Below are 14,965 nucleotides of genomic sequence, written 5' to 3'. Positions count from 1 at the left end.
CAAGCTCTTTGTAACACCAGTTATGTTTTTAAGCTAAAGGAACGTTTTAGAGTTCTAACTATAGGAAAGGTGCCTGATATGGGGTTTCCTTGCAAATCTAGACATGGGAGACGATTGAAATTGTCCTGGCGGTTTGATTTTCACTTCCCTTAGCAAGTGTGTTACTTGGCTGAGGCCATATTCAAAGGCTGGGTGGATTGATCCCCTGCAAGACACTTGAAGGTTAAGTAACTTCAGATCTCTCGGGCTAATCCGTCTAAGCTGCTGATGCTAACTGCCAGCGGGAGGCAGGCAGGCATTCCAGGTAGCTTCCCCATGCTCTTGTTTTGGCCCTCACCTTTTGTTCAGAGAGCCACTCTGGAGCTATGTGGCTCTTGGCCTGCCTGTGCCTTGTGCTTAGCTTCCTGGGAGGAGTGAACTGTACCTGCCCTTCTCAGTGCTCCTGTGAGTATCACGGCAGACATGATGGCTCAGGATCAAGGTATGCCTCTCTCCTTGCTACTAAGTATTCTGATTATCCTGGCTTTTTAAATAGAGAACCCAGACGGATCAGCCCTAATTTTATGAGGGCAAAATATTTGTTAAAAATGAGAGGCAGTTTAACCTCATAAGACCTGATTCAGTTTTATTGGCTGGTTGTCCACCGCCTTACTATTTTTATTATGGATAACATTTACCTCTCAGAAGCCTCCCATGGGTTTCTGAAATTCCAAAAGCACTTTCTGTCCTACAAAACTGTTTGTTATACCTATGTCCACACAATACCCTTCTCGGGAGAGCAGATCATGTTCCATGTGGGTACAGAGCTGGGCTGGTTGTCAGGGAGATAGCATCTACCACTGGTGGGCACAGGTGATTTCAGATGTTCAATCAGTTGTTGGCAACAGCAGCAAACGCTGACTGGAAGACATAGGATTTTACTTCCATTTAAGTCAATCATAAGACGACAGCGTGACAATAGGACCGTGAGCTGGGTGAAGCGGCAGTCCCTGGCCACAGGAGAAGGTGGAAGAGCTTAGCTTTCCTTATTCTGTTACCCACTATCTGCCTCTTTGACTACTAATAAATGGGTGTGACCAGGGTTTCTAAAGCCTAGCATGAAAAACCTCTATAAATATCCGTTGACACCATAAAGTTGCTCATATTTGATCAATTTTAACTATGAAAATGGCCATTTTTGTACTGTTCGGTTAAATGGTTACCATGTGGTGGTAGTGATGACATAATATTAACATTATTGATAAACAGGTTTTCCAGACTAAACAAATATTATGTAAAAGCCAGTAGGGAATGAAAGACATGCACGGGCTGGCAAGATGGCTCAGCGGGTAAGAGCACTGACTTCTCTTCCAAAGGTCCTGAGTTCAATTCCCAGCAACCACATGGTGGCTCACAACCACTCGTAATGAGTCGGCTACAGTGTACTTATGTATAATGATAGATAAATCTTTGGGCCAGAGCAAGCGGGGTTGACCAGAGCGAGCAGAGGTCCTAAATTCAGTGCCCAACAACCACATGAAGGCTCACACCCATCTGAACAGCTACAGTGTGCTCATAGACATTAAATAAATAAATAAATCCTTAAAAAGGAGAAATCTTAAAGAAAGACAGACATGCCTGTTTCACGCGAGGCTCTGTTTGAAGTGAGTCACGGAGAGTAGATCTTGCGTTGTTCTTACGGTGACAGGTCAGTGTTGTGTAACGACCTGGATATGAACGAAGTCCCAGCAAACTTCCCTGTGGACACCGAGAAGCTTCGTATAGAGAAGACTGTGGTCCGCAGGCTCCCCGCCGAGGCCTTCTACTACCTGGTGGAGCTGCGGTACCTCTGGCTGACGTACAACTCAGTGGACAGCGTAGAAACCAGTAGCTTTTATAACCTGAAGCAGCTGCACGAGTTGCGTTTGGATGGGAATTCTCTGACCGCCTTCCCTTGGGTGTCTCTGCGGGACATGCCCCACCTGAGGACGCTGGACTTACACAATAACAGAATAGCCAGTGTGCCAAACGACGCGGTCAGATATCTGAGGGACCTCACCTGCTTGGATTTGTCGAGCAACAGACTGACCACACTGCCACCAGATTTCCTAGACAGCTGGTCTCGTTTAACCTTGACGCCTTCTAGAAGCCTGGACTTTCCACAGAGAATTATTCTTGGTAAGTTTGAAAGCTTCTGGGTATCTTATGTATAGGTACCTTGTTATATATAGTTTTAAGGGTGTGTGTGTGTGTGTGTGTGTGTGTGTGAGAGAGAGAGAGAGAGAGAGAGAGAGAGAGAGAGAGAGAGAGAGAGAGAGAGAGAGACTGGGGATCTAACCTGGGGTCTTGTACCTGCTAAATATATAAGCATATGTCATGGAGCTACCCTCTAAATTCAGTTAATCTACACCTGCTAAGCTGTGTTTCCTGTAATATGTAATGAATGTACATGTGAGCACACGTATGTGCATGTGAGCGCACATATGTACATGTGAGCGCACATATGTACATGTGAGCATGTAGAAAGCACGGGGAGAAAGCTGCTCTTGATCTGAGAGAGTTCACCAGCCTGCTTCACTCACATGATCATACCAAGGTACACACAGAGCTACTCTCTGCTGCTCTGTTCCGCTTTCAACCTCTTACTGGGTCCTTCAGTCATGGACAGTCGCTCTACAGAGAGAGTTCCAGGACAGCCAGGGCTACACAGAAAAACCCTGTCTTGAAAAAAAAAAAGTTGGAATCCTCCGTATGCTCATTCTTCTGGTCTTGGGTGATAGTTGTGGTACGGACCGTTTTATAATATATTACAGATAAAGACAGAAGGCACAACCAAGCCATTCACTCCGATTCACTCACCACAGCGTGGGGAAGCTGGGGTAGGAGTCTAGGTTCCGTGGGCCCAGGAGCCATACCCACTCCCATTTCTCTGTGAAGTGGTGTGGAATGTTTGCTTGCTTGGGTTTCCTCACCTGGATGACCTTTTCAGACTGTGTCTTTAACTAAAAGAAAAGAATTAGAGACAAACTTTGAGTTGCTCTCTCTGATCTAGGCGAGTAAGAACACCAACTTAGAACATTCTAATGTATAGATAAATCCCCAAACTAGAGTTATGGACTTCAAGTTTAAAATTATAATATTGGTAGATTTACAGATCTTTACATGGGCATGTATTTAAGGACATCTACTGTTTAACCTCGGAGGGAAAACTGAATAGTTGGAGAGAGTACCAGATGTTTGTTTACTCAGTGGTTTTTTTTTTTTAAATTGGTACCCAAATTTGCTCACTTGTAAACATAGTGGAATTTTCCCCAAGGGCAGTAGCAGCTTGAATGTTTTCACAGAATTCCCCAAAGGCATTAATTTAGTTCAACAACCATTTCCCAAAATCTATGAATATACCCTGACTTCTTGCCAGGTCACAACAGCCTGGGGTGTGGGTCTGTAATTATCACCCCCCTCTTTTATAGCCGGGAAGGAGGCAGAATTAAGTCTCAAATTTATAGTTTATCTCCAAAGACATCATTTGTTTTTTATAAGTTTTGTTTTAATGGAGGGACTAACATACTTGTACATTGTGAAATGGAACATCTGAAGTATACAATTAGGTAAATTCTTACCAAAGCATGTCCTTGAAAATGATAGTGTCATCAAGACAGAGAATATTCATTCCATCACTTCAAATGGCCGTGCCTTTGATCTCCTGTGCCAGTGACACAAGATTGTGTCTCACATTGTGGAGCCACTATGTTGATTTGCATCACCCGCCCTAGCATGCTACAGGAATGGCAAGTCCTGCGACACATATGCTGGCTCCTGGCTCCTGTCAGTCAGCAGCATGTTCTGAGGCTGACATTCTTGTCACCTGTCAGCGGTGCCGTATTGCAGAACTTCACTGTATGAACCAGCTGTTCAGCCTCTCTCTCATTGGTCACCTTCACTCTTTCCAGTTTGGGACTTTTATGAATTTAAATATGCTCATACAAAGTTAAATACTCCCACATAACAGTTTTATCCATTTCTATGTAGTGTATGTGGTGTATATTTTTATTTCTCTTGCATAAGTTCCTAAGGTCAACTGTGTTAAAGAATGGCTGAGTGTGTAAGTTTTAACATAGCATTACGCTTTGCCCTGGCCCTGTGTGACAGCCTGGTTGTTCTGTGTCCTCTTGAATAATTCACAATGTTGAGCCTTCGTTTCAGCCCTTCTAGGGAGTCAGCAGACCAATCAAGTAGCTGAATCATTTTGCTTTGCCTTAGTGACTAATGATGTCAGCCAGGTTGCTGGGTTTTCTCCCCAGTCACGAACCATCTGCCCAGATGTTTTGCCTGGGTCATTGTTTTGAAGGGCCATTTTCCACTGGTCTTTACTACTGGATATCTCTCTTTTTTGTTGTTGTTGTTTGTTTGTTTTTCGTTTCTGTTTTCGTTTTCGAGACAGGGTTTCTTTGTGTAGCCCTGGCTGTCCTGGAACTCACTTTGTAGACCAGGCTGGCCTCGAACTCAGAAATCCGCCTGCCTCTGCCTACCAAGTGCTGGGATTAAAGGCGTGCGCCACCACTGCCTGGCTCTGGATGTATCTCTTTAATCGATTCTATGAATTATAAACACTTTGATTCTGGCTGACCCATTCACTTCTACATAGTGTATTTGGTAAGAAATATTTAAAATTTGATGGCAGGTGACTTACCATTTTACTCTGAAAGCTTCCTGGGATCCATTTAAGAAGTATCTCTGCAAAATGTAAATGTAGAAAAAATTTAAAAAAAAGAGAAATATCTCCGCACCACAGGATTACAGAGAGACTCTGCCTTTTTATAGGCCGAGTCTTTTAATTTCAGCTTTTAGCATTATGTCCTTATCTTCCCTGCTTATAACTATGACTCACCCCAGAAGAGTCTCTGCAGAAGTGCAAAGCAGGACATCATTTGTTGAAGAGGCTTCCCTTCCCCTCGCACACCGCAGTCTCCACAAAGCTAAGCGAGGTCTCATTGGCTTCCCTTCCCCTCGCACACCGCAGTCTCCACAAAGCTAAGCGAGGTCTCATCCTTGCTTTGAAGGGTTACGGTTTGCATAATACACTTTGTACAAGGATCTGCTTCTGACTTTCCAAATGCACACAGAAGTAGCCAATTTAACCCAACAATTCTGATGCATGAGCAACACTGGGTTTCTCTCTGAGAAGAGGTAAAGCAGCACTCAGTGGCCCCATTCAAGAACAGTCATGAAGAAATTAATGTAAATCACCCTGACTGTGGCTTATGGATTTCCTCCAAAGAATGTGAGTAATAGTTTAACCTTAGCAACTTTTTGTACCTTTGTCCCCACGAGGAAAAACACCGGGTGGACCAATGAACGTGGTTGGTTCTCCTATAACTATTTTTAATTCCCATCTTAAATTCTGTACCTTTGACCTTACACATTTCAAGATTGGAACAAATAGGCTTCATGTTTTTGAGGAATTAAAAAAAAAATCTTTCCTCTTGGTTTATGTAACTTTTATATATAACCAGGAGGACTGAATTTTTAATTTTTTCATAGCTGACACATTTTAATTGTTTTAAAGTATGAACGGGACTGTTAATGTTCTAATTCTTGAATGTTTCCCTGTATAGACGCTTGTACTTCAGACAGCTGATGCTGCTTTCGAAGTTTCACTTACAGATAATAACCCTTAGAGCCACCGCCCAATGGTGTGGATGCTTTTAGGTGACAGAGATGAACTAACTCTGTGCTAGAAGGCTTACTAGATTAGGAGGCTAAAGAAATGTGGGGTTAGTCAGGACTCTAAGAGACTTAAGAAATCAGAGAGGTAATCTCTTTGTGCTTTAGCCTCCTCTGGTGTGGGATCAGAAAAAAAAAAAAAAAATCACCTTCCCAAGGTGGCAAAGAGCTGAGCGTGGTGTGAGTCACAACAAGGTGGCCTGCTGGATGCTTTAAGATCTGGACACTTGAGTTCTAATCCTGCCTGCCCAGTTGTGTAGCCTTAGACTTCCTTTCTTTAGAAGGACCGCTCCGCCATTACTCACCTCACGCTGCTGTGAGAACCCCAGTTGGTGTTCTTATCCAGCTGTTTCCTGTGCTCCACTTTCCAGATGTCTGCGAGCACAGGTGAGGAGTGATGCTCCCGTCTATTCCGCACTGTGTTGGTGAAGATTTTTGTTAAAGAAAAATCTTAGTATGTTAGAGATAAGACTCCCCTGGAGCAAAAGTTGGGTGTGTTCACTGCCAGTATAACAAAGATAATTATTTCCTCCACGGCTGTGATTTTTAGTCCTACTCTGGTCAAAGATCCATACAACCATGGCAGGCAGGCTTGACCAGGACTGAGGTTTCTCAAGGCTTGGTTTCCAGTGCGGAAAAATAGTAAAATCCTGGACAAACTCATCTGGAATTGGGGTAAAATTTTGGTGCTTTTGTAGTACTTGACAAATGCAGTATTTGTCACAGTGTTAGTGAAAAAAAAAGTCCAGCGTTACCAATCAAGGAATTTTCAAAGGAAAGTATTCTGCACACATTAATTGTTATAGAAAATGGTGACTTTGATCTATTGGGCATGGCTTGAACATAGGATACTTCAAAGCCTACCTCCACAGTGACACATTTCTTCCAAGATGGCCACACCCACTCCAATAAGGCCACACCTCCTAATAGTGCCACTTCCTATAGGTCAGGCATCCAAACACATGAGTCTATGGGGCTGTTTCAATTCAAACCACCTCCCTTCCCCTCCCTTTCTCCCTCACGTCTTACCTTCCATCATTCCTCATACTGGGAACTGAACTTGGGGTAGCAAGCATGGTTGGCAAGTTAGGCAAGGCCTCTGTCACCAGGGCTACATCGAAGTTCTTTGGTTTCTTAATGTTAGCCATTCTGCAGAGAGATGGAATGTCAATTTCAATCTGCATTTCCGTGATGTCTAAGGCTACTACATATTTTTGTATGTTTATTGACCATTTATACTTCTTTGAAAAGCGTCTGTTCAGATCATTTGCTGGTTTGTTTATCAGATTATCTGTGCTTGTGCTGTTTAATTCTTTGAGTTCTTCATGCGTTCTGGTTTTTAATCCCAAGTTAGGTAAGTGGCTGGGTAGGATTTTCCCTCATTCCGCCTCATTCCGTCTTTTGTTGCTAGTTACTTCCTGTGCTGTGTAGAGCCTTTTAATTTGATGCCATCCACTTGCTATTACATTTTGAGGTGTTGAAATTTTATTCAGAAATTCATTGTTTATGCCTGTATCTTTTTTTATTTTCTTTATTTACATTTCAAATGCTATCCCAAAAGTTCCCTATACCCTCCCGCCCCTGCTCCCCTACCCACCCTTATGCCTGTATCTTGACATGTTTCCTCTTGTAGCTTCATAGTTCCGGGTCTTTTTTTTTTTTTTTTTAAGATTTATTATTATATGTAAGTACACTGTAGCTGACTTCAGACACACCAGAAGAGGGTATCAGATCTCATTACAGGTGGTTGTGAGCTACCATGTGGTTGCTGGGATTTGAACTCAGGACCTTCGGAAGAGCAGTTACCCACTCTTACCCACTGAGCCATCTCACCAGCCCATAGTTTCAGGTCTTATATGAAAGGTGTTGGGTCTGTTTTGGAATGGTATTTGTACAGGCCAATGAAGAAGGATCATTTTAGAACAGTGGTTCTCAACCTTCCTAATTCTGTGGCCCTTTAATACAGTTCTTAATGTTGTGATGACCCCCAACAATAAAATTATTTTTGCTTCTAATTCATAACTGTAAATGTGTTTGGAGATAGAGTTTGTTAAAGAGATCATGGTCCCCACATCAAGAACCTCTGTTTTAGAGTTATTTTCTGGTTTGCCATATCATAATGTTTTAGAGGTTTTTCTGGTTTGCCAAATCATAATGTTTAAGTTTTTGTAAATCTCCTTTCCTCTAGTTGAGTGTATTCTTTCCTGTCTCTCATGTGTATGGATTTCTTTTCTCATATTGTATGGTTAAGATTCCTTCAGATGTCTTCTGCAGTATTGCTCGGTGGCTGTAAATCGTGTTTGTGTTTAACCTGGTGGGGTGGGGGTGGGGGTCTATTCACCCATCAGTTTTAAGAGGCGGCTTTGCTGGGTATCACGACTAGGTTGGCGGATGGATATCTGCTCTTAGAATTTGGAGTATCTTACTCCATGACTGCCAAGCTCTGCCCTGAGAGGCCTGCTGTTTTTTACTTTAAATCTAGTGAATCACTTAGCCAACATTTACTAAAACTAATTTATTGATTAGAGACAGGGTCTCACTGTTTAGCCCTGACTGGGCTAGAACTTGCTATATAGACCAGGCTAGTGTTGAACTCATAGTGAGAGCTGTCTTCCTTTACCTCCTGAGTACTGGGATTGAAAGTGTGGACCACCACACCTGGCCCAAGGTGTTTTTATGAATAGGCACCTCTCATACCTCAACTGTTAGATTAAAACTGTTACAGATCAGGTACTCTACCATACTATTCTGCTTTGGACTGATGGTAACTGATCGTTGGGCTAATTTGCTGATCAACCTTAAATTTCCTCCAATCTGTGATTATTATTGTTATCTTATAGACTGACAAAATTATTTCTGGAGTGAGGGAGTTCTGGAGATTTCTCAGTTTTCTCCTCAGAGAGAAGATGAGGAAGTAGGGGCTCAGAAGGCTGCTCCATCGGGCTTCCCAGTGCTGTTTAGAACCCACGCATAGTAGGGCTGGTGAAGGTGCCATTTCCTCCCCGTCTCAATTCGTTTTCCACACCATATTTAAACCTGCCCTTAGTATGTCAAATCAGCTGGTATTTACAACTGTGACTTAGTATCCAGCCATCTAGAAATGAAGTGAGGTTGAAACTCGATTGTAGTCATTGGCTGTTAGGGACATGCTGACCTTACAGTTTAACCTCTGCCAAGAGCAAGAAAAGTGTGGGTTAGAGAAGAGAGAATCCATGTATACCAAGGACATTTCCGTGTTATTTATTGCTTATTCATAATTTGAAACTTTGACTATATCAATAATGGGTTTATTATGTTTAGGAAGGATGGTTAAACATATTTTTATCACAAATCATGCTTTGTCAGGCAGTTTACAAGGATTAGTAAATTAACATTTATGTAAATCCGTGGCAGAGTAACTGCCCTTATATACATCCTAGAAGAGGTTGTAGCATCTACCTAATGTTGTGGAGCTTTCTAGAATTTCAGCCTAGATACTAGGTTTCATACCCAAACTTAGTTATTCAATATAAGAAAGAAAGAAAAACAAGAACAATAAACCAAAAAGTCTGCAGCCAGGTGAAGGAACCAATATTCAAAAGAAAAGAGTACAAGTTAGCATTAATTAGAGAACTAGTCATAGATTCACAGGATTTAGTGCGAGAGGAAAGGATTCAAGGTTACTCATAGGAGAAAAACAAACTTCTCAAATAGGAGATTAAAAAGTAACCAGTCCTGGCAGGAAAATGAGCCTCCGGGACCTGCTGTTACAGTGCTGGCAGACAGAAGAGAGAATATATACCCTACAAACGGGCAGCTCTACGTCCAGCACTGTTGGAATTCCTTAAACCACAGTTCTTCATTTTCTTCTCAGCTCGGATCCCAGGCCATCAGCTGTAACTACAGATCTCCAAAGACAGCCCTTGTCTCAAGCTTGTGGGGAAGCTCTTGGTTAGAGCGCAGCATCTCTAGAGAGAGACACTTGCCCAACTGCATATTCTAAAGAACCACCTTTGGTCCCTCCAAGCTTTCAGAGTCTTACCGTGGGTTGTTTGCTGTAAATGCCTCTCTTAGTCTGGTAATTTTGAAGAGGCTGGGCATGAGCCCAACGTCTTTGGTTATTTCACACTGAATGGTTCTTCAGCTGCAGCCTCCGTTAGCTGCGCGAAACTGTGCCCAGCATCCGCTCTGTGTTCGGCATGGGTATTCCCTTAAGTAGAGAACATTGTGCAACATGAGCATGCATTCTACTCTTCACACTTACCCTAGACAACAGTGCCAGCAACACTCCTGCCATTCCACAGCAAGGATCTTCCTTTTCTTTCTTGGAAACTGTAAACCACTTCCCTTTAAGCTCTCAATGACAGGCTCCTTGAGGGTCAAATGATGTCAGCTCACAGTCCCCGAAGCTGAGCTACAGAGGTGCTCACAGTCAGAAACCTTCACCCTGTATGTAGCTTGCTCCCAGTCCCTCTTGTGCTGAGATTCAGCACATCACCTTGGTGGCCACCACATATGGCATCCATGCAAAGTCACTTTCTGGTCGTATCTCCTCCAATTGCTGGCTCTGTTTCCACAAACCTCATTTTATCTCAATTTGTCTTCAGTTACACAAACCCATGACACATTCCAGGCTGTGCTAGGCAGCATTTAGCACCCTGTGATGGGCTGTAAAGTATCTGTGAGTACTCCAGGACTGTGTGTCTCTAACCTGTACTTACAGTATTCTGTGGTACCTGGGTTCAATGACTAGGAGGGAGGCAGTGAGTGGGATATAAGTGAATAAGTAAAAATACACACACACACACACACACACACACACACACACTCCAATACTAGCTATGTGGTGTTGGTCAACGTTTTAGTCCTTTTGTGCTTCAGCTTCTTCACCTCTAAAATGGAAATAATAACAATACTGCCTTTCTCACAGGATTGTTGGGACTGAATGCGAATAAAGGTTAGTATATGAAGCATTAATTATCTCTACTCAAATTGCCCTGCCGGCAGCAACCTGCATTCCTCACCACCCACCAAAGTGCTCTGGATTCTCGAATGAAAGACACACACACACACACACACACACACACATACACACACACATTTATACACACACATACACACACATGCACACACACATAAACACACATACACACACACATGCACATACATACACACATACACACACATATACATACATACACACATACACACATACACACACATATACACACACATTTATACACACACATACACACATACACACACATACACACACACATACACACATGTACAGTCTTTATTTTAATATGCCTTAAGGAGCACAATGGCTGGGTCACTCTCAAATATCCACATAGCTAATACCCCTTCCAATACTCCTGAATCACTACTTACTAAAACCTATATTCCATCTTTGCTACCCAGACCCCAAGCTGGGGAGAGGCCCTGGGGCTGCTCTTCCCTGGCTCTTACGTGGCTGATTCTCTGTCTTCCGCAGGTTTCAAGCCTCCATCCCATCCTTTTCTGGCATGGTGATTCTAAATCCTCTACTTCCCATTGTTCCCTTGCCCAGGAAATCTAAAGTCCTGCCTCTGTCTCCCAGCCACTAGCCTTGGGCAACTTTATTTACCAATTAGAACCAGCTGGGGACAGGGACTCTCAGAGGCTCACACACAGGTGTGTGAATTCCCATGTAATTTGGGAACCAAATTAACATGAGAGAAGCAATAAACCAAATCCAGATCCAGAACAAGTATATAGAATAGAGGAAGTACTAGGCTTGAGTAGTGACAACTAGAAGGGGATATCCTCATTGAGATTGCTTTTGACGTGCTGGTGACTGTATTTCTCTCTCCCAGACCTTCATTTATGAGAGAGATAATGTGGCAACCTTCTGTCACAAGACAAGCTGTGCTGCAAACTTACTTCTCAGGTTGACCCTTACTGTCCCTTTTCTTTCTGTGCTTTAGGTTTACAGGACAACCCTTGGTTCTGTGACTGTCACATTTCCAAAGTGATCGAGCTGTCGAAAGTCACCGACCACGCCGTTGTTCTTCTTGATCCTCTGATGGTCTGCAGCGAACCCGAGCGCTTCCAAGGAATCTTGTTTCAGAGGGTAGAGTTGGAAAAGTGTCTGAAGCCATCGGTGATGATGTCGGCTACCAAAATCACATCTGCTCTGGGTAGTAATGTTCTGCTGAGGTGTGATGCCAAGGGCCAGCCCACCCCACAGCTGACGTGGACCAGATCCAACAGCTCCACAGTTAACTATACAGGTACAGTTAGTGTTCGGACGTGAAGCAAGTTTACAAAAGTCTGGCCTGCATCTCATGTTTTTGTGCAAATTTAAATGGCTAGTTAATTCGTATGACACCAAGATCATTGGATGCAAGGACAGGGGTTGTAGTCATGTCTTTGTGTTCGGTGGTGGTAATGGAGCCCAGGGCCTTCTGTCCATGCTAGGCACGTGCTCTACCACCAGGTTACACCTTCAGCTACAAATTCAAAGGAAATTTTGTTTCAATGCTTGGAATAAAATCCAGGGCTTTCTGTATTATATTCCTAGTTCTAAGGACTCAAGGGATTTCAACAGTGCATTTTATTGATTAATATTTTTCTCACTTTATATAAATACCTAGAAAATAATTAAATAATCGGTCACTTTCTTTTCTCAGGTAAATATTTCATGTGACATAAACACACGAGTGCCACTGAGACTTTTGATCAGTTATCTTGTATACACTCATTTTAAACTGTAAAACCTAAGACACATGTTCAAAGTCTTTCACAAAACTTTTGAAAAACTATTTAAATACTAATTACACTAAGAACTTACCACGGGACAAAGATACTTTTAGAATATTAATTATTTAGATTGTTAAAACCTGAAAAGATCAAGCCCAGGCTTTGGCCCACTTAAGCAGAGATTTCCTCATAACCAGAAGGATATAGTTTTGGGACTCTTAAAAATAAAATTAAAATTGAGGTTTAAAAATTAAACTTGAGGCCGGGTGTGGTGGCGCACACCTTTAATCTTAGCACTTGGGAGGCAGAGGCAGGTGGATTTCTGAGTTTGAGGCCAGCCTGGTCTACAGAGTGAGTTCCAGGACAGCCAGGGCTATACAGAGAAACCCTGTCTCAAAAAACCAAAAGAAAAAAAAAATTAAACTTGATGGAATAAAGAAGTGAATGTCTAACATTCCTATAGATTGCTGGCAGGCAATCCACAGTTTAAGCTCCCGAAGTTTAAGTTCACATCTGGGCTACTGGCACCCTGCTTTCTGTAATACTCTTCTTTAACAAAGAAATATGGCAATTTTCTACATATTTTATATGTTACTCTGTAAACAGGAGAGCTTATAATTTTCTAATTTATCTGAGTTTAATATGGGATAAATGATTTAAAATAAAAGTCATAACTCTTCTATGCCAGAAAATGACATTCTGTTCCTTCTAGGTATGGGCAAAGATGCATTTAATTACAGCAAAAAAATATTTTTGAGAAAGCGTTAAATAAAGTCTTACAGTAAGCATTTTATAGAGCCACAACCAAAACTGAGAGGGAGCTTTTAAGATCAGTTTTCCTTATCCTCTTGTTTGACAAACGCAGAGGCACGGGGTCTGTGTACACCAGTCACCTTGTACACAACTGCCTGCTGCTTGGGAGACAAAAGTTTACTGTGACCCAGATCTCCTGGTTTCCACCCCCACCCCCCCCACCCCACTTTTAAATGGTTCTATTCCAAACAGTCAGACTCCACAGCACTTGGCAGGTCCTAAACTTCATGTGTACACATTTGTTTTCTTCTAGTAATTCAGGAGTCTCCAGGAGAAGGCGTCAGATGGTCCATCATAAGCTTGACCGACATCTCCTACAAGGATGCTGGGGACTACAGATGTAAAGCCAAAAATCTGGCAGGGATGTCGGAAGCTGTGGTTACTGTGACAGTTGTTGGTGGTGTTACGACCACCCTATCACCAGACAGTTCAGAAAGAAGCCCTGAGCAGCATCCCCAGCTCGGATTAGGAGGCTCAACACCTCCATCTAAATCCTGGTTATCACCCGGGTTCACTTCCGCTTCTTCCTACCCCACCCCTTCAGCGGCTCTCTCTACATCTACTTTGTCCCCTCCTCCCACCTCCTTGCCTCCCATCTTCTCAGCTGCTTCTGCAACCACCAGTGTACAAGCCAGCATCTCAGGAAGCACCCCCAGGACTAGCCACCAGCCACCCCTGCTCCACCCCAGTGGGAAAAGCAATGCGAAGATAGAGAAGAACGGAAGGAAGTTTCCTCCACTCAGCGCAAGTAAAAAAGAAGAGTTGGCGTTGTTGGATCAGGCAGCACCAACGGAAACAAACGTAACTATCAAAGACCTCAGGGTGGCCCGCGAAACCGGCGGGAGTGTGACTCTGACGTGGAACAGCAGCAGCAGCAGCACACAGGAGTCCGCTGTGACTGTGCTGTATTCTAAGTTCGGTGAGACGGACCTGCTGCTAGTGAATGCAGACGACTATGGCAAGAACCAGGCAACCATAAATGGCCTGGAGCCCGGCAGTCAGTATGTGGCATGTGTCTGTCCAAAAGGAGTGGGTCCCCGGGAGGATTTGTGTATCAACTTTTCTACCAACAGAGTAGAGGGGCGTGGCTCCCAGTGGTCATTGCTCATTGTGGTGACCAGTACTGCCTGTGTTATAGTCGTGCCCCTAATTTGTTTCTTATTATATAAAGTCTGCAAACTGCAATGCACATCAGACCCTTTTTGGGAAGAGGATTTGTCAAAAGAGACATATATCCAATTTGAGACCCTGTCACCCAGGTCACAGAGTATAGGGGAGCTCTGGACCCGGAGGCACAGAGATGATGGAGAGAGGTTGCTGCTATGCCCCAGGTCAAGTGTGGACTCTCAAGTGAATCTTAAAAGCGATGGCTGTAGGATGGAGTTATTATAGCTGAGGCTTTGCAGACGAGATGACCGCGAAGAAAGAAGCGCGGGAGCTAAGGCTACCATCGAGCCTCTGTTGGGTGACTTTTGGACGGACTTCCATGTGATCTGTGAGGATCACCAATGGAGTATTTTTTGATGTGTTTAAAATTTTTTAGTTGGGAAACGTCTCAACTAAAACAATAAATGGTCCCGATTTGTATTACCCGGATGGCGTCTGTATAAAGAATTTTCCAGTGGTACTTAAGAAGCTTGTCACAGTCTTAGGGACATCCAGTTTCTAAAATAAATTGACAAGAAAATATTCACAACAGGTAAAGTCTGCATTTATGAAGAGAGACTAT

The 14,965-nt window shown here is 43.1% G+C and overlaps 1 protein-coding gene across 1 annotated transcript; it reads left to right on the top strand.

The window, feature by feature from the left end:
* The first annotated feature begins 365 nt into the window (after nt 1-365).
* Nucleotides 366-14,628, top strand: Lrit3 (leucine rich repeat, Ig-like and transmembrane domains 3). Its single transcript, XM_021197162.1, has 4 exons — nt 366-481; nt 1,688-2,157; nt 11,649-11,954; nt 13,490-14,628. The coding sequence occupies exons 1-4, from the start codon at nt 366-368 to the stop codon at nt 14,626-14,628; spliced, it is 2,031 nt and encodes a 676-aa protein (XP_021052821.1).
* Nucleotides 14,629-14,965: the final 337 nt, after the last annotated feature.

Source organism: Mus pahari, chromosome 4, assembly GCF_900095145.1.
Source record: "Mus pahari chromosome 4, PAHARI_EIJ_v1.1, whole genome shotgun sequence".
In the NCBI taxonomy this organism is placed as follows: domain Eukaryota; kingdom Metazoa; phylum Chordata; class Mammalia; order Rodentia; family Muridae; genus Mus; species Mus pahari.
This window is presented reverse-complemented; position numbering and strand designations above follow the sequence as displayed.

What these genes read in the sequence shown, in the direction of transcription:
- Lrit3 (XM_021197162.1), top strand. Translation starts at nt 366, where the DNA reads ATGTGGCTCTTGGCCTGCCTGTGCCTTGTGCTTAGCTTCCTGGGAGGA. An exon ending in CATGATGGCTCAGGATCAAG is followed by an intron (nt 482 to 1,687) that starts GTATGCCTCTCT and finishes TTACGGTGACAG; the next exon opens with GTCAGTGTTGTGTAACGACC. An exon ending in TCCACAGAGAATTATTCTTG is followed by an intron (nt 2,158 to 11,648) that starts GTAAGTTTGAAA and finishes TCTGTGCTTTAG; the next exon opens with GTTTACAGGACAACCCTTGG.